This window comes from Brassica oleracea, chromosome C3 (assembly GCF_000695525.1).
Source record: "Brassica oleracea var. oleracea cultivar TO1000 chromosome C3, BOL, whole genome shotgun sequence".
Taxonomy (NCBI): Eukaryota; Viridiplantae; Streptophyta; class Magnoliopsida; order Brassicales; family Brassicaceae; genus Brassica; species Brassica oleracea.
This window is the reverse complement of record NC_027750.1, coordinates 26,052,989-26,076,188: the sequence shown is the minus strand read 5'-3', so window position 1 is coordinate 26,076,188 and position 23,200 is coordinate 26,052,989. Positions and strand designations below refer to the sequence as shown.

The window sequence follows — 23,200 nt, the reverse complement described above, 5'->3', positions numbered from 1 at the left end:
GATCTACTAAAATTTTCTTGATGTAAACATTATAAAAATACAAAATACAAAATTAAGTCTGCTGGCTAAATCAATTATTTTCATGTCTAATATTTTGTCAAGCTAGTAAACCTCTTTATAAAAATCTAAAGAAGCAATCAAGTAATGTATTAGTTTTGTCCTAAAGAGAATGAGAGAGTGAAAGGAATAATTTAGCTATTAACCATATTTTTATCCATAATTCATTTATGAAATTTAATTAACAGGTCAACAATGTTTTGTATCGTTTCTAGTATATTACATAACCACCTACAATTTTGGAGTACAAACTGTGGAGTTTCACAGCTCTCTAACTAAACACTTAAACATACTACTAGAAAAGCATTATACTAAACATCAAATTGTTTCTAGTTCGATAAGATTGAAAACCATTGCTTAAACACACATCTATGGTCTCACTCTCTTCCGAGTATGTCTCCTTCTCTATTACATGGACTGTTTTGACTATGATGGTTCCTACTTTGTCCCACCCAAATGTCAGCTGAATCATCCATGATGGTAACATGTTAGTTATATAAAGTTTAACCTTAAAAATTAGAAATGTCATTGGTAAATTGTGTTAGACAAAATTGATTAACATGTAAATAATTGTGATTATTATTGTACATGTTGGTGTGTAACCGGCTAAAATATTATGTGTTATTTTAAACATATTATTAGCTTCAACAAAATGAAACACAAATACTTGAAAATGTTATTATCCGAATAAAATCTTCACAACTCAGCTAAATATAATCTTAGCTATAAAAAGAACATTAGACGGCTAACTAAACACATAACAACAAAACGTTCGACCAACAACATTGTGACTTTTAGCAGCCTGGAGATGATGAATCGACCAAAACGTCCGGAGAAAGAGGGCTTTTCACTGAACTCAACAAGCTTCCCAAACGGTGAGCCTCTGATGGTATCTACTTCTTCAGGATCGAGAGTGTTGAGTATTTGCCTAATGGCATAGGGTTTGTGGTACGGCGTTACCCTAACTCCAACTGGCTCATGGCCCATCGCAAAAATACGGTCTGGAATGCGGAGAGGTGGAGCTGAGAGTTTGTCTCTTTCCATTTTGTTACTGATTTTGTAGAAAGTAAGGTTTGGTAGTGAACTTCGATGATAGCGATAAGAGAGAGATAGAAGATTGTAAGGAGAGAGATAGATAAGAGAGAGAGATAGAAGATACTATGGGAGAAGAGGAAGATTGTATCAGAGAATGAGATTTCGGAAAGTGAAGATACTATGAGAGAAGAGGAAGATTTACTAAATCAATTAGGATCTCTTTAGCATTAAAATCTAGGGGTGGGCGTTCGGATACCCATTTGGGTTCGGTTCGGATCTAATCGGGTTTCGGGTTTTCAGGTTTAAAGATTTCAGCCCCATTCGGGTATTTCTAAATTTCGGTTAGGTTCGGTTTGGATTTTTGCGGGTTTGGATAACCCATTTAAATTATTTTTAAAATTTTAGTATTCATTATATGCCTAAAATTTCTTAAAATCTAAAAAAATATATATTACATATAAATTTGTATAATATATGTCAAAATACCTAAAATTAACATATAAATTGATCTGGTTTGAATATTTGGATAGAAAATCAATAGATATTTCAAGAATTTTGGTGTTTTGAATATATTTTAGCTATTTTAGACATTTACTTTTGACTATTTATGTATATTTTCAAGTATTTTAGACAACTTAAAAGTATCTTATATATTTTAGATGTTTTTAATATATATTAAATCTAAAAACAAGTAATATATTTAGGTATATAAATCTATTTTGGCCACATACGGATACCCGAGATACTCGGTACGGGTCGGGTTCAATTTTGGTTCTTTAGATACCAAAATTTTGAACCCGTTCGGATATTTAATCAATTTCGGTTCTGGTTTGGTACTACTTTTTCGAATTGGGTTCGGTTTGGTGTTTCGGATCCGGGTTTTTTGCCCAGCCCTATTAAAAACTGACAAAATCCCAAACTGCGTATTTCATATTTTTTATCTTAGATTTTGTATTCTCACGCCGAATGAAACATATAGGGGTAGCAGCGTCTAAAAAAATTGTGAACAGTGACTAGAAATGTGTCTTATGGTATGATGTTAAATATCGTATAATACGTTGGTACACGTACTAATTTCTCTTTTACTAACATATTTTTCAATAACCATTATAAAAATGTTTTCAATATATATAAGAAAAATACAATACAAAGCCCAATTTCAAACACTAACTTAAATTATGGATTTTATATTTCACATTGAAATTTAAAAATATAATATATGTTATTATTTATATGATATACATATAAAATATTATTAATTTTAAGATTACTTATTTGATGGTATGTATAAAATACAATTAATTATATGATAGCAGATATTTTGTAACATATGATGACACATATAAGATATATAATAGTGATTAGGGGTGGGCGTTCGGGTACGTTTTCGGGTCTGTTTGGGATTTCGTGTTTGGTTCAGATCTTTGAGGATTCAGTTCGGATTTGGATAACCAATTTAAATTATTTTAAAAAAATTAAAATTTATTATATGCTTTAATTTTTAAAAAATCTATAAACAATAGAATATATTACATATAAATTTGAATAACATAATTCAGAGTACCTAACTTAACATATAAATTGGTTTGGCTTAAATATTTGGATAGAGAATTAATAATTATTTAATTATTTTTGGAGTTTTGAGTATATTTTAACTATTTTAGATATTTAAGTTTGATTATTTGTATATATTTTCAAGTATTTAAATGAACTTAAAAGTATCATATATATTCTAGATATTTTTATATATATTAGATCTAAAAACAATTAATAAATAAGTATATAAATCTATTTTGGATACCCAAAATACTTTGGTTAGGATCGGATTAGGTTTTAGTTATTCAAATACCAAAATTTTGAATAATTCTATTTAATTAATTTCGCTTTGGATTTGGTACTATTTATTCAGACTGAGATCGGTTCGGTTCTTCGAATTCAAATTTTTTGCATAACCTTAAATAGTGACATAAAAAAACAAATAGCATATCTAGGAGTCTCGAACAAAAATAAATTCAGTTGGGCCGACGGCAATACTTTTGTTTATTGAGCCGTTTTGAACCATAAAACATCGGTTCGAATCGTTTGAATTTTGTCCCACCCGGATATCGTCTCTTTTTTCTAAAATGGGTAATGTTAGTGAGTGAATGGTACATGAAAGTTTTATGAATTTTTTTAATATACGTTTTATCTTTTTCTTCAATATAGATTAAAAAAAATATAGTGAATGTACATGTTTGTTAAGATTTTTTCATATGAAATGTTTTTTCTGAACTTAATATGAAATGTTTTTTCTTTTTTTGACGAAAGCTTAATATGAAATGTTTCTCATGTAATATGCTATCTTCTCTTTTTCTTCACTTGGGAGAGAAAATCCAGGAGGCATCTGGGGCCTTGCTAGGATACAAATGTTATGATTCGCAGTATAGTCAAGATGATTCGAAATCGAATTGTGTCCTTTAAATATCACGTAGATCATCTTCTTTTCTAGGTGATTATCTTCTTTTCTAGGTCTTTCACATTTTTATGGGTTGGTTCATAAGCTTTCATCTCCTTTTCTCTTTTCTTCTGTATAGCATAGTTTCATAGCAAAGTCCATTTGTAAATGTCCATTATTTATTTGAATAATCAATATAAAATTTAATTTAAAAAAAACCTGAAAGTTCATTGATTTGTATGTGTTTCATATGTAATGGCTCTATAGTTGAAAAGAATCAAAAGATTATTTAAAATGACTTGTAAATTTGTAATGGTGAGAAGTAGAACTTCATAATCTTTTGACCTCCCCCTCAGTGAATGGTGCACACGAACCCATTAATTACCATATATTTTTGAAGAAAACCTTAAACCTATGGTGATTGACAAAATGACAAGTTTTTGGCACAGCATACTAACATAGTGATGCTAACCAGATTGGTTCGGGTAGTGTTATCCGGGTCAATATCCACCGAGCCTGGACCCAGACGTCGTGGATAACATAAAGATACTTTGATAGGGACTACTCTGGGGCCAGAAGATCTATCAAAATTCAATGGACCATCAGAGTATTATCTGATATATTCGGTGGGTGGGTGGGTCAGAATAGATAAATGTCCGAGCTTCAGTCCCTTTGTAGAAGATATCACAATTCCATTCATACAAAAAATTATTCAATTTAACCTCGGTTCGGGAACGCGTTCGCTAGTCGGGCGGTCGGGTTGGACCTAGCGTCTAAAGAGAAAATCGGGGATTAATCGAAAATTATGCGGGGCAGAATTTTTAGATTGTTTACTATATTATAAAACATGTTAATCTTTAATTGTATATAACATTAATACATTTTTATGTTTAAGATTGTATAAAACACACAAATAGAATATATAAACTTAATATAGTGTAATTTTCATCAAAATTATGAATATAAATGATATTTATAAAATTTTAGATCAAATAAATAAATAAAAATATTATTAAAAAAAATAGATTAGGCGGCTAGGCGGTTATTTAGGCGGTCTAGGCGGAGAAAATCAGATATCCGATTTTTTTAACCGATTTGACATAAATCGGACCGGAAGAGTGACGAGTAGCGCCCAGACGGCTAGGTGGCCGATTTTTAGAACCGAGAATTTAACCCATATAATTATTTAAATTATTTAATTATTAAGTTGATCAAAAATTATTTTATCTGACCATATACAATCTTTTTTGGTGCACTATTTGGTATCATTAATTGAAAATATATACATAAAAATTATAAAAATTATTACGAATTATTTACATAGGATAGAAGATAGTGACGATGGCTAATCATTGATTTCATCGAAGGAAACCAGCTCAGAGATGCTTCTGTCTCTCTGTCCTAAATATTGACAAAGAGAGGAAGAAAAAAAAACGCACGCATAATCGCAACCGTCACATACTGTATCTCTTCTTAATCCAACGGTCAGCAAAATAACCCCACCACGTAAATTACCACAAGGCCCTCTGTTCCGACATCTCCGTGAGCTTACGACCGTCTGGTTACGTTACTTACGTACGGCGTTGACTTGAGAGCGAGAGGTAAACCTCGCACTGTACCAAAGCGTTCCCAACTCTAAAACCAGGAACTACCGTAAACGCAACTCTCGGCTCAGACTCCGACAAGCTTTCTTCCGCCACGCTCTTCATGTACACTTCCGAGAATCTGCAACCCTTAGCCACTTGAAAGATCGAAGCTTTAACGTCCAAGGAGTACGCAAGACAATGCAAGAGCCAAACCCGTTTCGCCATTTCAAGAAACGCGGTACAAAAACTCGTCTCTAGAAACTCCCCGACAGAGACTTGGTTTCTCACACGCAAATCCCCGAAGAAAGCCTGCTCCATCTTCGGATGCACGAGCCGCAAATACTTATCTCTGCAAAACCTCGAGAATCTTGATTTGGGCCGTGACGTCAAACACTCTCTCGCTTTCATCGGTCTAAGCTCCGTGAACCTCTCAAAGAACGTCTCTTTACTCGTCTTCCGAGATGATGATGATGATGGTTCGCTTGTGAAGCAAGGTAGATGAAACCCTTCGAACATGATCTTACAAACGAAATGCTCGAACGCGAAACACGCGTGGTCTTGCTTGTAATAGAATACTTCAGGCTGTATCGTTTCAGCCGCCGTGTGGACGTCCCAACCAGAGAACTTCATTTGCTCAACCATCATTTTAACGAATCCTCTGATTGATTTGACTGTGTGGTGTAGGTAAGTAACGAAATGATTATGATCCAGTTGATTACTTTGGTTAAGTCTCTTCTCTATCAACCTGTTATGATTCTTGGATTCTTGAAACTTTTCTTTAAGAAACATGATCTCAGAGTCTTTAAGCTTTAACTGACACTCCATCTTCTTCCCCATGATCTCATAAGTCTTCGAGAGGCTTCTCACTTCTTGAATCTCGGCAAGAACTAGAGTTATATCAGGGTTAGGATCAAACTCATTCTTCAAGAAACTCTGTTTCAGCTCAGACAATGTTTTCAGCTCTGAAACGACCAACCTGTCTGCTCTCTGAATCCCAGCTGGATCATACGGAGACTGGGCGTACTGCAGCTGCGCGTAACTTGATTTTATGGAAGAAACAGTAGCAAACAGCTTTGCAAGAAGAGCTTCCATGGAAAGTGTTTTCTCATACTCTTCCTCAAGCTTGTCAAAGGACTTTGAAAGATTTGGAGCATTCTTCACTAACTTCACCTTTTCTTGTCTCTTCTTCACTCTCTCAACTTCTGGAACAACACCGGTTAGCTTCTTGATGTTGATAGCTTTCACAAATGCCCGTCTGAGTTTTCCTTTTCTTGAAGCAACATCCAATGGTTTCACGGTCTCCATCTGCAAAGTAGATCAGATCATCAATGCTTAATTAAAACGACAATGATAAGTAATGAGGTGATGAATGGGACTTTAATGGAAAAAGGAAAAGTAAAAGCAAACTTGGATCTAGGACTATTAATGAACCTTCACTTTGTAAGACTTCTTCAGTTACCAAAAAAAAGTCAAGATGCAAGAGAAGAAGATGGTTACACTAATGGGCTAATGGCTGACACTACACTTTTTTGGTCACAACGGAGAGAGGTATGCATATACATTTATATATGTACAGAGAGGGAGAGGAGGTATATGCCTAGAATATGATGTGGATACAATGTTGTGGGGACAGTGTGGTTCATAAATTAAAAGAAAATGTGTTTTTGTAAGGGAATAAACAAGTAAGAAATGTCCAATGAAGAAGAATAAACAACTTGCGTGTGTTGTAGTACCAATTTTCTTTTCAATGAACCGATCTACCTTTTTTCTCATTAATGTTCTGAAATCTTATGCTTGCTATATATGTGGTGGGGCTATATAGTCAAAATGTGCTGCTATATAATCAAACAAAATTGAGTATATAATATATAATAAAATTGTACCCAAATGGGTTATGTGCAGAAGTACATGGCACATGCAAATAATTCAACACTCCTTGTTCCCATTTTCTATTCACTTTTTCTGACAAGAAACATTCAAGAAAAAAGTGCAAAAGAGAATTTAAAAAAGGAACAGATGAGTTTAAATACATGTAGATCATTACTCAAAGCTGGTCATAAATTCTCAATTATGAATAAAGGATTAGAGTACTCCCTATTGAGAGATCATAATAACTGCTACAAACCAAATTAGTTCAACTAGTATCCAAGAAAGAAAAAAGTGCCTCCACACACAAACACACACATGCATGTATATATATGTTCTCTTGAATGGTCATTTGATTCCACTCACTTTGACCTAGAAAAAAAAAACAGAACAGACTCTATGCCTAATATATAGCTACCTAACAAATTAGTACAGTCACAGACTACTCACAGAACTTCCATATTCAATTTGTTTAGCCAAGAGATCTAATAAGAAGACTTGTGTTCAAAGGTGATTATGAAACCTTTCTCACTGTGTGTTCTATGTTTTACTTTTCTTGTTCCTCACTTCATTGTAGAGTGTATCTGAAGAAATGAACTGGATAGAACTGGATAGAACTGGCACACCAACCACTGCTTAAACCATGAAAGATTAAATCAATCATATGAAACATCAAATCACTACCTACCGAAAAGGAAGGTTGAAGAAACAAGGAACATGATAAGAGAAAGAAACACTTCTAATGTACACGTTATATAATGTGAATTCTAAAACTATGACATCATTGGTATAAATATTCAATGATGGGAAATTTTCCAAGCCTCGCAAGTAAATTGTAGATTGAAAACGAGAGAAAACAAAAACTGCATGATTAACGGAGAAAAAATCATTCAGAAAGAAACAAAACAAGACTAACCCGGAGCTCGAGGATGAGAAGATAATACAGAAAAATGTAAGTAATGCTTTGGAAATTTAAAGAGATAAAGAGGTAGTAAGACTGCAGGTAAAGAGGCAAAAGACAGAGGTAGAGCGGGCCTAGGGAAGTTCAAAAGACTGAATTTTCCTGATATACCCTAATGACTATGAGATATTTACACCGACATTGCCGCTTGATGGTGCAGAAACGTCGAAACGGAGAGGGTGTTTTTGGTAGTATATAGCTAAAGAGAGATTTATGGCAATGATCTAAAATGTTTCGACGTAGTCAGACAGACCATAATCACTGGGAAGTTGTTGTAACAATCTCACATTTGAATCCCTTTTCTTCTCCAACCATTTTTTAACACTATTTTATAGAAGAATATGACAAATAATAAGAAACTAATGGTCTTTCTTTCCACGCATGAAAATAGAAAAGATAAACATGATTGATGACACCTTATCAATATCAAACTAGTCTTGTTTTGAAAGTAAGGTGCGTTCCAGCAATAGCAGACGGATTTTTAATACCTTCAACGAAATCACGACAATAATTCTCATAGTTTAGATACGTCTTCTTCTTCAATTACCTTGATAAATTTTGTCCCGAGTTAACAGCAGTTAAGTTACCGTTGAATAAACTTGAACTATAAAGTACAAATCAGGTAAACAGTCGAGATCGACGATTCACGTCCCCAAATCAACACGACGAAAACACAGACCACACAAAAGAGACAATATAACCATAATCAGATCCAAAACGAAGCAAGATCCGTTTCTGAAATAAGGTTCCAACCATTAATTCAATAGTTTTTTTTCGTTTAATATTACGATTTCTGTTAGACACTTTTTAAAAAATTACAAACTAGTTCTATTAATTTTGTGAATTTTTTTTAGGATAGTCAAAATTGACACGAATCAGTAGATGATTCTATTTACAGTATCACTATATAAAATTTTTGCACACAAATGAAAAAATACATTTAATTTTGTATATTTCTAAAATAAAAACATCATTATCTACATATCTAACCACATTTTAACAAAGTATTTCTCTCACTAAACTCATTTTCTCCAACCACTCACTAGAGTTTCTTCTAATCACGTTTTAGTTCCGGTGGCCGGCGGATTAATACCGTCGGCCATCAATCTTTTTTGTTTTTTTGTTATCTGGTGATAGTCTTGTAATATATCATATCACCTGGGTCCTTTGTTTCGTGAAATAAAAATTCGATCTTTAAGATCGAATTATGTTTTCCGCATGTCGGATTATGTGTTCGCGGTGGCGATCTAACTCTCTTCCGTTGCGGATTTTGATTCCGGTTAGATCCGAATTTGTTTTCACTTTCTCTCTTTCGCGTGCTTAATCCAAACCCCGATCTGCTTATTGATGGGTAATCTATTTCAAAGGAGATGCTCTGATTCCTTTTCTTGGAAATCAGTCTTCGTTCATTAAAGTCTTGCCAGAGAATCGGCAAGGGATGAAGCTTTCCTGTTGAAAGGGTTGAAGATGAAGATGGATCAAGCTTAATCGTTTGGAAGAGATTCAGAAGAGTTTGGCGCTTTGTTTAGTGGTCCAACAAAAGATCTTTTTCCGGATAGATGAAGCCTTCCCAGCGATAATATCCGGAGAAGTTTGATTATCCATACATAGGTGTCAGAAGAAAAGCGGAAGAGATTATAGCGAGTACAAATCAAAGAAGATCGAGGCATGCCAGAAAATTGAAGATATTGCCGGAGAAGATGACTGGGAGTTTGAACGACGGTGATCTGATTTGCATGTCGTTTATTTGACACGTAACGTGTTCTGAAATGTGTATTATTGTTGTGTTTACACGTGTCTAGCTCCACGTTTGTATTCGTGAATGTTCTAAGCTTTTAATAAAAGCAATGTTGACAAAAAAAATTATATTTTAACCAATAGAAAAATAAAATAGAAAATATTATTATTAAATTTTGCATTGAAAATATAAAACGACACTTAAAAGGAAACAAAATTTTAACTCTAAAACGACAAATAATATGAAACAGAGAGAGTAGTAGAAAACATAGATTAAAATGTATTGATGTGAGTATACAAATCGTGGAAGTGCTTCTGAATCTGTTGAGCTTTTTTTTTCTTGTTAATCAGTTTGTCTTTTCTTCCGGACTTATAGTGGGTAAGCATGTAGCACCATCCAGGGGGCAGGCATCCAAGGTGAGAAACTTAATGGGCTCGGTAATGGGTCCCTACAAAAGGCCTAGTAGTGGGAACAGTAATGGAACATTTAAAGACCTGTCCAATAAGGTAATTTCCCAAGCAAAAGCTTTATTGAATCGCAAATAATTTTGAAAACAAAAACTCTCTGCTCATCTGCAAATTGGGGTTTCAATCTCTCAGTTTTGGTCGTCTTGGAATATGTGAATCGGGTTTGATTCGAACATAGTTGTACGTTGGAAGGAATCTACACGAAAGAGATGGGCGAATCTCAGAGCTTTACTTGGTCTTTGTATACTCTATCGATCGTCTTCTTTACTCTTCTTCACAGCTTCCCATTTCAAGCTCAAGCTGCTCCCCCTGCTGGTAAATCACCATCTTAATTTACCTAATTTTGATTGATCTTCTCACTCACTCACTCACTCTCCTATTCAGTTTAATTCGATTAGTAGCCAATTCGATAGTTTCCAATTCAATATTGGGTGTAAATGAAAAACTAGGTTCGTTGATAAAGCACATGTCCTCGGTTCTCAAGTGGACTACAGGTTCATCCTCTAAATTATCCTCCCAATCAGGTGATTATTGCTCTATTTTTTTTTTGTTTTGTTAGCTTGATTTGTTTGTTGTTGAGCAAAGCTGGTTCTGATGTATCATTGTTTCTCAATACAGAAACTGCTAATGTAGTTCAGTTTGAGAATGGTTACTTGGTCGAAACCGTTGTGGAAGGAAACGAGATCGGTGCCCTTCCTTACAAGATTCGTGTCTCTGACGACGGAGAGCTTTATGCTGTTGATGAAGTTAACAGCAACATCATCAAAATCACTCCTCCCTTGTCTCACTGTAACATTTGCCTTCATCTCTTCATTTTAGTTCCTATACATTCCCTAGTCGATAGCCATGTATACTTGTCTCTATTCATGTTCTGTATGCTTCATATGAAACATTTTGACTTAAGAGTGTTGTGACTTTTGTTTTTAAACCTGTGTGGGCAGACAGCAGGGGAAGATTGGTGGCTGGATCTTTTCAAGGTAAAACGGGTCATGCTGATGGTAAACCAAACGAAGCTCGTTTTAATCATCCCAGAGGTGTAACTATGGATGATAAAGGCAATGTTTATGTCGCTGACACTTTGAATCTAGCCATCCGAAAGATTGGTGATTCTGGTATGTCTGCAAAGTTCTCTTTTATTGGTGGGGCTGCTCAGAGATCTTAAAGAGTCTGGGACGTTGTCTTGAAACAGGTGTTACTACAATAGCTGGAGGGAAATCGAATGTAGCTGGGTTTAGAGATGGACCAAGCGAGGATGCTAAATTCTCAAACGATTTCGATCTTGTTTACGTTCGTCCTACTTGCTCCTTGCTGGTTATCGACAGAGGTAACGCTGCTCTTCGCCAGATCTCTCTTGCTGAAGAGGACTGCGAGTATCACTCTAGCTCAATCTCTTCTACTGGTAAGAACTACATATATCACTTTGTTTAGACTTGGATCTGAGTGTGTTAACCGAAAGATCATTTACCAGATATCCTCTTGGTTATTGGTGCCGTTGTCATTGGTTACGCCACGTGTTTGCTCCAACAGGGCTTTGGACATTCTTTTGTCTCTAAGACGGTAAAGTTTTAGTTTCTTCTCTTACACGCCTTTTTTGTTCACTTCTCACTAGCCATAAAGGTTTATGTTTTTATATTTACAGTCAGAAACCAGCTTTGAAGAGGAGCAGCAACCAGGCAAAGAGGAACTCTCTCGCCCTGTCCTTGAGACAACAACAACAACAGCTAAGGAAGAACCTGGTTGGCCATCGTTTGGACAACTCCTTATCGATCTCTGCAAACTCTCCCTCGAGTTTTTCACCAGCAACCTAGTCCCAGCCCGTTTCAAAACCAGCTCCAATCTAAGGCCACTTAAAGATAGACTCAAAATGCCTGAAGACGAGCAAGAACCAACTTTAGTCCAAAGGCATACTGCTCCAGCACCAATCTCTGAGTCCCGACACGCCCACTTGCCTAAACAGAGTGATACTTACCCTGAACATAAGCCGTCGAAGACAAGATCAAGTAGTGCAACAAAGGATCCATCATCCAAGCACCATCGGTCGTCATCATCAAAACGGCAGGAGTATGCTCAGTTTTATGCCTCGGGGGAGGTTGTGCAACCACCAAAGGTCCATAAAGAGCGATCAAGGCGTCGCCATAGAGATAAAACAACAACCGAGACAGAACCAAAGACAACAACAGCATCAGATACGGTGAAGCCAGTAGAGTACAGTAATAGTTCAAAGTTTGATCATTTCAACATGAGGAGCAGCAAGTATGGACCTGAGACTCCATTCCGCTTCTAGAAAACTCAAATCACATCCTCATGAGAAGTTACCCTTTGAGCCTTGCCTTGGTGGGAGATTCCTTATGTTTTTTTGTAGTTTCAGAGCAACAAAAAAAGGGATAAAGAATTGTCTACTGTAATGAAATATTATTGATTTGTTTCTTGTTTTTATGAGCTTAACTGCTGTAATATACTGGATTATTGAGTTTACACTTCTATGCATATTTTCTAGAGAAATGGCATATTCAAACCTAACATAACAATTGTTATTGTGTTTTTTTTTCTTTCATATCTCAATTTTGATATCTCATAGATTTCAGCCAAAACTAAAATTTATTTCAGATAACTCTAAAAATCATTTTGTGCAATATCGATTTTTGCTTAAATTTGATAGTGTATGCAATTTATTTGAAATAAATTTTAGTTCATGTTCAAATAAATATGTAATCAAAATTGAAGCAATAAAAGATACGATGAAAATTGTTGAGGTTGAAATAGATTATTTTCTCGTATTTGCTTTTTCTTGTAGCTCATAAGAAAAATACCTCTTTTTATTCAGATTCAAGTGTAGAATCCAACACAATAACAAATATGCTAAAAAAATATTCTATGTTTAGTGTAATTAATAAACCATATAATTGTAAAGAATCTCATTCCAAGTATCAGGCACCCCAGAGAGACACCAGTGGCTGCAATCATTGGCGGTGTGGCCGCCTAGACCATAACTAGAAGGGTGGCCATCTTTGCGAAGCAATGAAAGCATTGTAATATCTAACAAAGTCACCGGTTTCGATATTTTCCCAAGTGCTCTCTTCAAAACTCCAACTTCTGTTGGCAATCCTCCTGGATAACTTGTCCCCAAAAGTGGTTCAGTCTGTCCTGCACAGCTCTTTGCCGTTGGTTCACCCCATAGAGCTCCTCTGTTAAACAAACAAATCAACGTTTTAAAATCAGTACTTTTTTATATTGATTATCTATTAGTAGTAAATATAACAACTTACTTGTAATGTGATGGTGAGATTCCTTGAAAAAAGACTTTAGTTTTCTGAGTATCTACAACCGTATCGACCCATTTTCCCCAAGTCCCTAGTGCGATTTCAAATGCTGCCACACGGTCCATGTCCTTTGTAACGTTAGTCCCTAATTGAATATAATCCCATCTGTCAAAAGAATTTAATTTTTTAGCATAAAGTTGTAGTGATTAATTAAGCTAAGAATAAACAAAACTGAAGAGTTAGTTGATTAAAGAACACGCAACGTACGGTTGTGAAGGACCTCTACGGCTCCACCAATGCCAAGTATTGAAAATCAGTGTATCCATTTCTGACCAGTTATGTCCGTCATTGATAGAATCAAGCTTCAACACTCTCCCAATCTTCTCCCTCACTATATCTACCAAATACACATTCCTATCCAGCTTCAATTCCACTCCATACTCCTGTAAACATTAACCGTTTCTGATTTAGTTCGGTTTTTTATCCTAGAGACATTATACTTAACCAAAAAAGTGTAGAATTGATTATTTTTACCTGGAATGTGAAGGTTGAGATAGTGCCTTGTGTGCTTAGGTTATAGGGAGAATTGGAAACGGAAGAGTGAAGCATACATGTTAAAGATTGCCATTGATTCAGGCTAAGAGAATCACCAACAAACATTATCTTCTTCCCTTTGTTTTTCTCCAAAAACTCCACTCCATTGAACCTACACAACGAAACAACGAAAATCAACGTTAAAAAAGGAGCAGAAGGGCAAAATCGTCAAAAGCTTTAGTGTCCCCACATGAGTGTCGTAATCCCACTGGTGGCGCGTGTTACTCACGACAAACCCACCAGTTGGCATATTGTGACAAAAGAGCATTTTAGAGATTCCCAAACACACATTCAATTATGGCAAAACAAATATAAAAATAGCATTCTCTTTTGCTATTGGTTTTGTTCACTCAAAATCGCTTCGCAAAAAGGTATTATACAATCTGTAAATGTTTTCCAGTTTTCTTATAAAGTATATAATCAAATCAAGATTTCTGCCCACTTTGGTATATCAAATTTTGAACCGACAAAATGTATATACTCTTTTATATATTTTTCCTTCATTTATTTATGTAATATACTTTCAACAAATAAAAACTGGTGAATCAATTGAAAGATAAACCTGTTGACAAAAAAAATTTAAAAGATAAATCTAGAATTAAAAAAGCAAGAATAAGAAACTTGTTGGCTGTGCGATGTTATAATATTTCATAATGATACCTTGATTCAATATATCTTGAAACAAGAAACTAAATAAATAAAGAAACAAAAAGATGAAAGTAATACTAATTACTCTTAGTAATTGATGATACCTTGCTAATTTGCAGTCCTGAGGTTGCCATCGGAAGGTGGGGTAATCGAGATCCGGCCGTCCATTTTTCTTGCAAGCGAACTCGCGTCGTATAAAAGGACACGTGGAGGGATCGTAGAGTGGATAGGAAGCGTCCTTCACCCACCGTCCCGTGAACATATCACATCCCTCTGTTTCGTGAAGAAGAGGAAGAAGAAGAAGCGATAACACTAATGTAGAGCCATAAGAAATGGCGTTATCCTTTAAACCCATCTCAACACAGAAGGGGTAGAGAGAGATTCAAATACGCACTTGGGGTTTTATACACTCACGCATCTATAGATATATATTATACATATATATAACTTGTCATATTAAAAGAGAAATCTGTTGTTATTTATTTTGAGTCGTATTTGCTTTGGTAGGAAACTTTGAAATCAAATCTCAGCATTTCTTTGTGTATATTTAATAACGTGATTTACTACTATTAATAGTTTTCTGATTTTTATTTTAGAAGTACAGTAACATAATTACATAGTCATTAAATTTTATACAAACACTAAAATTAACTTCCTTTCTTTCCCCGAATAAGTCGGCTTGTTTGCACCATAAACTAAAATTTTGTGCAGATGTTTCTTTTGTGTTTTGTTTAAAATTCTTTACATTTGCCGGTGCTACCCCGTGAAAAAACTTGTGGACATATTAATTGATATTTGATTATTCCATTAAGTTTAGTTGAAATATTGTATAGGGTAGTTTCCTAAACGACAGTACAGATTGATCATAGATTAAGCAAACACAAACCAATCATTTGTCAAGAGAAACAGATGTTGAAACAACAATAGATTATGTCTTCACCAAATAACCAAGTGGTGGTGGTAGTATAGTGGCAATTTATTGGGGTTTGGTGTATATCCATATTAGTTATGGTTTGATTCCCTCTAGGAACTAAATTATCACTATTTGGTCAGTTTGGAGCCAAAGTGATTACATGAGCTGTAACAGATGATTGGTATACCTCTGACATTAGTCGAAAGGTATTACAAACTTGGATCAGGCAATGTAATACATTTTCGAGTTAGTCCACTCTGTAACACTAAGTGTGTTTCTTCCGGAACCGATCGGATCAACCGATAAGATTTACCAAAAAAAAAAGATTTTGACTTAGTTAATCCAAATTTATCGTTACGGTTAGTAATTAAGCCAAATAACTTTTATTAAATGAATCATGAAACATATTAAAATTACTGAAAAATAGTTGAATAAGACAATCACACTTTAGGATTACACAATAATGCCAAAGATATGTGTGTGTGATTAATATTAGTGGTTACATGTTTTTAACATTGATTTATTATGATATTAAATTTATAAAATATTTCATAGATAATTCTATAACCACTAATTCTATTTATGATATGAAATATATGTATAACTGCATCATCTCAGACCGAATTATGAAATACAATCATAAATTTCTGGTATATAAATTTTAATGAAGCATTAGTCAAATCATTGAAATAAAAAATTTTCTACGGTTACACGGAGAAAGTGTAAAATTTTGCTTTTAAAATGATGATGGTATTAAAAAAATATAAAATTGAGTCACAACTTTTATATTCTTTGTGTAGAGATACTAAATTAATAATCTTAACGAAAGTGTAAAATATTTTTAAAATAAATCATGTGTAACACAGTCATAAATGATAAATAGTACTAGAATTTGACACGCACGTCCGTGCGGATTTGATTTTTATTTTTTATAAATTGTTTAGTGCTATTTTTAAACATATATGTTATTTAGATATTTTTAGGTTCCTACAAATTTACCCGGACCCGGAAGAAACCAACTTGAACCATGTCCAAAAATTTATAATACCTGAACATAGTTTAATTTTAAAATCTAAAAATTCAATCCCCATAAAAATTATCTGTATCCGAACGTATACATGAATGTCCATGTCTAACTGATTACGTAAACAAATAAAAACAATTTTGTTAACCGGTTTCAATTATTGTCGCTAGTGGAAAAATTTTATTTAAATACTTAAAATTATTATGGTTAATACGTAAAATAAATGAAATCAAATTATTATGATAAATACAATTAATGAAGTAGTTTGCAAAAGTGAAAAAGAAAATAAAAGATGTAGTTAAACATTTAAATAAAAACAATAAATAAACTTGTTAGAATTAGTAAAAAAAAAAGACAATCTGGAAGGATCTAATTAAAAATAGTCAAATATTATTTTGTTGAAGTTTTAATAGAATAGACGACAAATCATTTTCTTCGTAAGCAAAAACAAGAAAAAACCTAAGAAAATAACAGGGCTCTCTTCGTCTTTCTCATTTCCCCTACTGAACGAAGTTTCAAGAATTTCCTCAACATCCACCGTGGAGTGTCCTTCGAGCATGCTCACCACCGTCGACATCGACGGTCTGTCCGACGGAACTAGACTGGTGCAGAGGATACCAATCTGGATCATCTTCATTGCTTCTTCTCTGTTGTAGTCTGTTCCAAGCCTCGGGTCTACTACTTCCATCAGCCTGTTTTGCTCCCTTAGAACGTGTACCTGCGGAATAAATCAAGATTTAGGTTCATGACTTCTTGTTCAGACATGTCTTTAGTGTTTAGGGTAGGTATGTGCACTTAGGGTATCGATTTGGTTCGGTTCCGTTTATTTTGGATTTTTTTTTGTTCTAGAAATATAAGATCCGTACTAGTTTCATTTTCGGTTCGGTTCGGATAAAAAATTTGGGAATCAGTTATTATCCGATATAATTTCGGGTCGAGTTCGGTTCAGACTCGATTTCAGTTTTTCGGTTAATTCAAATTAAAAAAATAATCTTTTTCGTATTAAAGAGGTGAATAAGATAATTTACCCAGTCAAGAAGGTAGAAGGTCTCGGCTTTGGAACGTGCGCTTGTGTTACCTCTTCCATGAACGATCTCTAGAGCCACGACGCCGAAGCTGTAGACGTCTGCTTTATCTGTCAAATGACCTCTCACTGCATACTCTGGAGCCATGTATCCACTGCACAACAAAAGATTGCTTTGGTGACAAGAAATCTAAGCAAAGCTGAAACTTCTTCTTTGTGATTGAATGGTTAAACGACTCACTATGTTCCTGCGACTCGTGTGCTCATGTGTGTGTTTTCCTGTTCATCAAGCTTAGCAAGACCGAAATCCGAAATCTTCGGGTTTAGTTCCTTGTCCAGCAAGACATTAGCGGCTTTGATGTCTCTGTGCACGATCTTGAGTCTTGATTCCTCGTGGAGAAAAGCTAATCCTCTGGCTATTCCAACGCAAATCTTCTGCCTTATTGGCCAGTCTAATCTTATTTGAGTCTTTAGAGGACCGAAAAGTGCTCTTGCGAGACTGTTATTTACTAAGTACTCGTAGATTAGCAAGAGCTGGCCACCTTCTACGCAACATCCATATAGTTTAACCAAATGTGGATGTTGTAAGGCAGAGATCATACCAATCTCGTTCAAGAACTCTCTGTTCCCTTGCTTTGATTTAGATGATAGTTGCTTCACCGCGATTAAGGTTCCATCAGTCAACTTTCCCTAAATTCATACAATGGACAAACCTTTAGTTCATATTCCTTTTTCTCATAAAAATGTCAATAACATTATGATGCTAACCTTGTGTACAGGACCAAAGCCACCTTCTCCTATCTTGTTTGCTGGATTAAAGTTGTCTGTAGCAACTTTGATTTGCTTCAAGGAAAAGGAACTAACCAGGCAATCCAAGTTCTTGAAATCTGAAGGTGAAGAAACACCGTTAGGTTTTGGAAGATACATACACTTTCAACTCAAAAACGATTGTTAAAGGTATAGGTCGTTATAAATACCTTTCTCCATCTGACTCTTGGGTCTCAAGCAACGTCTCCAGCATAAAATACCACAGATTAAAAGCCCAAGAAACACTGTCGAAGCGACTGCAGCACCAACCACGGCCCAGTTTCTACCAATAGTGAAATCTATAGCAATATCATGGGAGATAAAGTCAAGAGACAACAACAACGACAACAAAAAGGTTAGTTATTTTTTTTGGGTTTAGTAAAGCTTACTTTGATCTACTGATACAGCTGATATGAGAGCGCCATATGAACCTCTTACAGGAATAGCTTGAGTTCCTTTACCAGCCCAAAACAATCTTATCTCCAACGTCCCATTTGTAACCATGACCCGAAAACTCTTAACCACAGCTCTTCCAGCACCTTTTGCCTCACTCACAATATCAAAATCCTTAACCTCAAGTTTACCCTGCACATTACCACACACACCCCAAATATCTATAAGCATTACAGTATTTTAAAATATTATAGACTCGTATATGTAATATTTCTCATCATTGTAACATTATAATAAATCAGTGTTAAGAAAACATTACCTGAACATATATGTCAAAGAATCGTCTCCCCAAACTGCTATATGTTTCATTGTCACTGAACATAATTTCAGCGAAATGAAGATTAACTGTATAGCTTCCATCTCCAAGACAAAATGCATAGTAAGTGAGGGAAATGGCCGACAGACGGGCATCTGTATAAAGACTAGGCTCTGCTATCTTAAGCTCTGATGTATTAGTCCATATGGTTGGTACTTTGGGAGACCGTTCATCATCCAAGAAGTGCCCGGTGTTGCTAGAAAACCAACCGGTTCTACTGTCATAGAAGGTGCTATCCAATCTATCCGCTTCATACTTATTCCCGTTGACTGTTAGTTCATCTCCACCACAGTTTATATGAAGGCCATACAAAGCTGACAACATAAACAAAAGATAAATCAGATGTTTAGCGATATGGTTTATATAATTATATAGATTCAAAGACTTACTCTTAGGACATATGTAGGGACTCCGACAATAAACGTTTGAGCTGTATCAATACATAACAAATTTGGTGTTAGAACCAAAGCTTTTATAATTTATGAGAAGAGGAAAAAGAACTTACTAGTTATTTGCCACTAAAGGGCGTGTGCTTGAAAACAAGTTCCTGTGTATAAAAAGGGCCAAGAAAATGTAAGATTTATAGTGCATTTGAAGGCACAAGAAGCTTGAGTTTTTTTATTGTTCTTCATACGCTTCTCTCGTGTGACATTGTGAGGTTGTTGCATCTCTGGAGAAGTTATTGTAAGTAAGATCACTGCAATATAAACAACCAAACAAAATATTATTACGATTATGTTGTAAACATTATATCATTGAAGAAAAAACTCACATCTTGTCTGCATTTTCTACCATCCATTTTGGTACTTCCCCACTTAACGTGTTACTTGTAAAATATCTGCAAAGATCAGAAAACAAAACTTAAAACTTTTCAGAAAGCTTTCAACAAACCATGAAGAAAGGACAGCAGAGCATCATACACATTATCTACATTCCAAAGATCCTTATATGTTGCTGGGATTGGTCCACTTAGTTTGTTAAAGCTAAGATCTCTGCACAATGAGTCTCACAATGTCAGCTTGAGTTATTTTTTCCATATTATATGCTTGCAGAAGAAGAAAAGAGTTTACTAACAAGAGCTTTAATGTTGTGATTGATACAAGATAATCAGGTAGTTCTCCTGTAAGATTGGAGTTCCTAATAATCCTGCAAAGGAAAATGTAAGTTAAACTCTCAACGAAGGTGGGAAGAAACCATTACTGAATGTGTTTAGTTTACGGCTTAAACTCACAATGTCTGCATGGATGTCATGTTTTGTAGTGGTGGAAATGGAGAACTAGGTCCATTCAAGTCACTGATTCTCCTACAATATTTTCAATTTTGGAAAAAAAAAAAAGGAAATAGTAAAATATCATTTGACAGTAACAATGAATCCCACATGCAAAGTTTAGTGTACTTACAAGTCTGTTAACTTCAAAAGAGTACCAATGCCACTAGGAATCGGTCCAACTAAACCACTTGCTTGAATAGTTCTATAACAATATGCAATAATATTAACATTCCACAGCTTAATATAAGTAACCAATACCAATACGCAAAACGAAAGAGGGCGAAAGATGCTGATTGCTTGCTTACAGTTTTGTAAGTTCTGTCCAGTTCTGGATGAAATCTGGTATGGTTCCGGTAAACTGGTTGTCACTTATACGGCTATAAAGCAAGAAAACAATTTAATAAAAAATGTCGGAATCATCAGCAAAACACATTGTCTATGATCTAAGCAAGCAGAGGAGCTATGATCTAAGCAAGCAGAGGAGTACTTACAACTCAGTCAACTTAGTAAGTTTGGAAAATGTACTTGGGATGTCCCCAGTCAAGTAGTTCGTGCCAAGAAGGCTACAAATAGAAAAACATAGTCTCATCATTAGTAAATGAACCTATTTTAGAGAACTTGGACAAATATTCTTACATTCTTTGAATGTTCTTTAGATTCCCGAGTTCTGGAGGTAAGTTCCCTGAGATCTGATTAGATTCCAAGATACTAGAAAACCAGATGTTCAAGAAAACAAAGAAAAACAAAAACGAATCATATTATTATTACTTCCAAGTATATATTGTCTGAAACATTTTTGAAGACATAAGGATTAAAGAAGTGTACTCACAGGTTCTGAAGGGTTGTAATGTTTCCAATCTCTTTCGGGATTGGACCGGTTATCCGGTTGGCAAGCAGTGTGCTGCATTTCATCATCCAACAAAGTTACTCAAATCAATCTATACATATACACACATGTAAAGTCTAGATGAAAGAGATACATACATGTTTATAAGTGGCAAGGTTCCCCATTCGGGAGGAACAGAACCGTTGAGATAGTTTCTAGACAGATCACTGCAAAAGAAATAAGAAGAATGTGACAGTTAAGTTAGTTATTGAAAGATACTGGTCGTGGTGGGAGATATTGTAATAATGAGAAAGTTTTGAGTGGTAATGATTTTGCTGCTATTCAGGTTCTTACATCTCTTGCAGAAAAGGAAGTCCTGCAAACTCTTTAGGAAGAGATCCTTGGAGGCTTTGTGCCTTGAGAACTCTGTTTCAACAAGATTTATAAGAGGGAAAAAGAAGCAAGTATGATCTTTTTTTCTTAAAAGGTAACCAAAATATAGTCCCATTATGTTTACTGCCCAATAGCATTGGATCAAAGCAACATGTGTGAAAGTAATTAGTTTTAGAATTAGATTCACGGATTAAACAAAACGCGTCAACAGCGACAGCGCATAGACTTTGTCACATTCAGAAAACTAAAGTACTTTCATGGTAATAGTAACCTATGTTCCATAGAATCCAAAAACGGGTACGTGGAAACGGAATCGTATAGAAGCGTAGATGCGAGTTTTTTCAAATAATTGGAAAGTGGGTACGTGTTGGAAAAGTATATCCAAATATATCTATATATGTATAAAACATAAAAATGATTTAACAAAACTTATGACTAAAAGTATATGATTCAAAATAAAAAAATCACTTATTCATTTTTAGTAATTTTATTACTTTAGTTGACTTCATATTTTAATTATAAAAATACTAACATATTAAGCTTATAAAAATATTATCGAATTAATTATTTTAATAATCAAAAATATCTGTCACAATATATTTGAATTTATATGCAAGATTTCTTACAAAACGTTATTATGCACAAAGACAATTTATTTTATTTATTTTTATATTTGTATATTTTGTGTATATTCTATCTATTGTAATACTATTAATTTTTAATTTTAAATAAAATAAAAATATAATCTATTTTTTTTACTTTATTCATGACATTGAAAAACGAGAACTACTACTTCGACCAAATCTATTTAAAAAACAAATTATCAATAATATTTTGAATTTCTCCACGGTTAATAAAATTAATATAATGATGAAAATGTAAATTTTATAAAGGGAGAAGGGGAGGAACGAACATCTTGGTGACGTGGCAAACGGTAGAGGTGCAGCTACAAGTAATTTTGTCTTCAAATAATTTACCGGCGTTAGGGTTTCTCCAACCACCATCAGATGAGGTGAGGTCGCATGGATCGACATTGAAATTCCAGTTACTCTTCTTCAACGCCGTCGCTACGGCTCTTAAAGCATCCACTGCGAAAAAAATGCAAATCACAGATAACCACCAAATCGTACACTGACTCAAACATGTAACGTAACCACCGTATAAACTGATTATATATGTATGATACCTTCTTCTTTGGGTAGTGTTTGAGAGGAGGCGATGCAGGAGAGGAAGAGAGAGACGAGGATGAAATAAGGGAAGATAAGTCGGTTCAACAACATTGTTAGATTCACGGCGATGTTATGCTATGAGTGTGAAGAAGTGGTTGGTTAATTTGTCTATGTGAGGGAAGAGAGACTCGCAAAGATATTTGAGAAATGGGAGATAAGAGAGAGACATAGGATGATAAGTCAGTCATCATTATTAATAAATAGGGCGAATCTCCAAAAAGAGTTAAAAAATATTTCTTTTTGACTAAGAGAACATACCATGAGAAGAATAATTAAAAATGTTCTTTTTTTTTTGAAAA

General features: G+C 34.6%; 4 protein-coding genes across 8 annotated transcripts; 1 reads left to right on the top strand and 3 right to left on the bottom strand.

Annotated features, from left to right (window-relative positions):
• Positions 1-4,791: 4,791 nt before the first annotated feature.
• Positions 4,792-8,171, bottom strand: LOC106329328. 5 transcript variants are annotated; one of them, XM_013767969.1, is made up of 3 exons: positions 7,895-8,171; positions 7,502-7,610; positions 4,792-6,417 (listed from the first exon to the last, which is right to left on the bottom strand). In XM_013767969.1, the coding sequence occupies exon 3, from the start codon at positions 6,415-6,417 to the stop codon at positions 5,098-5,100; it is 1,320 nt and encodes a 439-aa protein (XP_013623423.1). In that variant the 5' UTR covers positions 7,502-7,610; positions 7,895-8,171; the 3' UTR covers positions 4,792-5,097. The 5 variants fall into 5 exon arrangements, with proteins under 5 accessions (XP_013623423.1, XP_013623424.1, XP_013623422.1 ...); XM_013767970.1 differs by lacking the exon at positions 7,502-7,610 and adding an exon at positions 6,996-7,074; XM_013767968.1 differs by lacking the exons at positions 7,502-7,610; positions 7,895-8,171 and adding an exon at positions 6,520-6,921.
• Positions 8,172-10,207: 2,036 nt separating this feature from the next.
• Positions 10,208-12,646, top strand: LOC106328272. The gene is made up of 7 exons (XM_013766684.1): positions 10,208-10,459; positions 10,594-10,668; positions 10,763-10,933; positions 11,086-11,256; positions 11,334-11,543; positions 11,613-11,701; positions 11,784-12,646. The coding sequence occupies exons 1-7, from the start codon at positions 10,354-10,356 to the stop codon at positions 12,426-12,428; spliced, it is 1,467 nt and encodes a 488-aa protein (XP_013622138.1). The 5' UTR covers positions 10,208-10,353; the 3' UTR covers positions 12,429-12,646.
• Positions 12,647-12,942: 296 nt separating this feature from the next.
• On the bottom strand, positions 12,943-15,040 carry LOC106331947 (protein trichome birefringence-like 41). Its single transcript, XM_013770390.1, has 5 exons — positions 14,751-15,040; positions 13,939-14,110; positions 13,672-13,847; positions 13,411-13,569; positions 12,943-13,329 (listed from the first exon to the last, which is right to left on the bottom strand). The coding sequence occupies exons 1-5, from the start codon at positions 14,999-15,001 to the stop codon at positions 13,032-13,034; spliced, it is 1,056 nt and encodes a 351-aa protein (XP_013625844.1). The 5' UTR covers positions 15,002-15,040; the 3' UTR covers positions 12,943-13,031.
• Positions 15,041-16,598: 1,558 nt separating this feature from the next.
• On the bottom strand, positions 16,599-22,991 carry LOC106330244 (probable leucine-rich repeat receptor-like serine/threonine-protein kinase At3g14840). The gene is made up of 24 exons (XM_013768749.1): positions 22,859-22,991; positions 22,586-22,760; positions 21,634-21,705; positions 21,438-21,506; positions 21,283-21,354; positions 21,090-21,161; positions 20,945-21,016; positions 20,759-20,830; positions 20,584-20,655; positions 20,415-20,486; positions 20,258-20,329; positions 20,104-20,175; positions 19,956-20,021; positions 19,818-19,880; positions 19,689-19,730; positions 19,573-19,613; positions 19,127-19,497; positions 18,804-18,999; positions 18,585-18,713; positions 18,376-18,494; positions 17,849-18,297; positions 17,612-17,762; positions 17,056-17,301; positions 16,599-16,607 (listed from the first exon to the last, which is right to left on the bottom strand). The coding sequence occupies exons 1-24, from the start codon at positions 22,950-22,952 to the stop codon at positions 16,599-16,601; spliced, it is 2,868 nt and encodes a 955-aa protein (XP_013624203.1). The 5' UTR covers positions 22,953-22,991.
• Between the last annotated feature and the right edge of the window lie 209 nt (positions 22,992-23,200).

What these genes read in the sequence shown, in the direction of transcription:
- LOC106331947 (XM_013770390.1), bottom strand. Translation starts at nt 15,001, where the DNA reads ATGGGTTTAAAGGATAACGCCATTTCTTATGGCTCTACATTAGTGTTA. An exon ending in CAGGACTGCAAATTAGCAAG is followed by an intron (nt 14,111 to 14,750) that starts GTATCATCAATT and finishes TTCGTTGTGTAG; the next exon opens with GTTCAATGGAGTGGAGTTTT. An exon ending in CGTAGAGGTCCTTCACAACC is followed by an intron (nt 13,570 to 13,671) that starts GTACGTTGCGTG and finishes TTCTTTTGACAG; the next exon opens with ATGGGATTATATTCAATTAG.
- LOC106329328 (XM_013767969.1), bottom strand. Translation starts at nt 6,417, where the DNA reads ATGGAGACCGTGAAACCATTGGATGTTGCTTCAAGAAAAGGAAAACTC.
- LOC106328272 (XM_013766684.1), top strand. Translation starts at nt 10,354, where the DNA reads ATGGGCGAATCTCAGAGCTTTACTTGGTCTTTGTATACTCTATCGATC. An exon ending in CACTCCTCCCTTGTCTCACT is followed by an intron (nt 10,934 to 11,085) that starts GTAACATTTGCC and finishes CTGTGTGGGCAG; the next exon opens with ACAGCAGGGGAAGATTGGTG. An exon ending in ATTCTTTTGTCTCTAAGACG is followed by an intron (nt 11,702 to 11,783) that starts GTAAAGTTTTAG and finishes TTATATTTACAG; the next exon opens with TCAGAAACCAGCTTTGAAGA.
- LOC106330244 (XM_013768749.1), bottom strand. Translation starts at nt 22,952, where the DNA reads ATGTTGTTGAACCGACTTATCTTCCCTTATTTCATCCTCGTCTCTCTC. An exon ending in ACCTTGCCACTTATAAACAT is followed by an intron (nt 21,355 to 21,437) that starts GTATGTATCTCT and finishes GATGAAATGCAG; the next exon opens with CACACTGCTTGCCAACCGGA. An exon ending in TCTTTGACATATATGTTCAG is followed by an intron (nt 19,000 to 19,126) that starts GTAATGTTTTCT and finishes GGTAATGTGCAG; the next exon opens with GGTAAACTTGAGGTTAAGGA.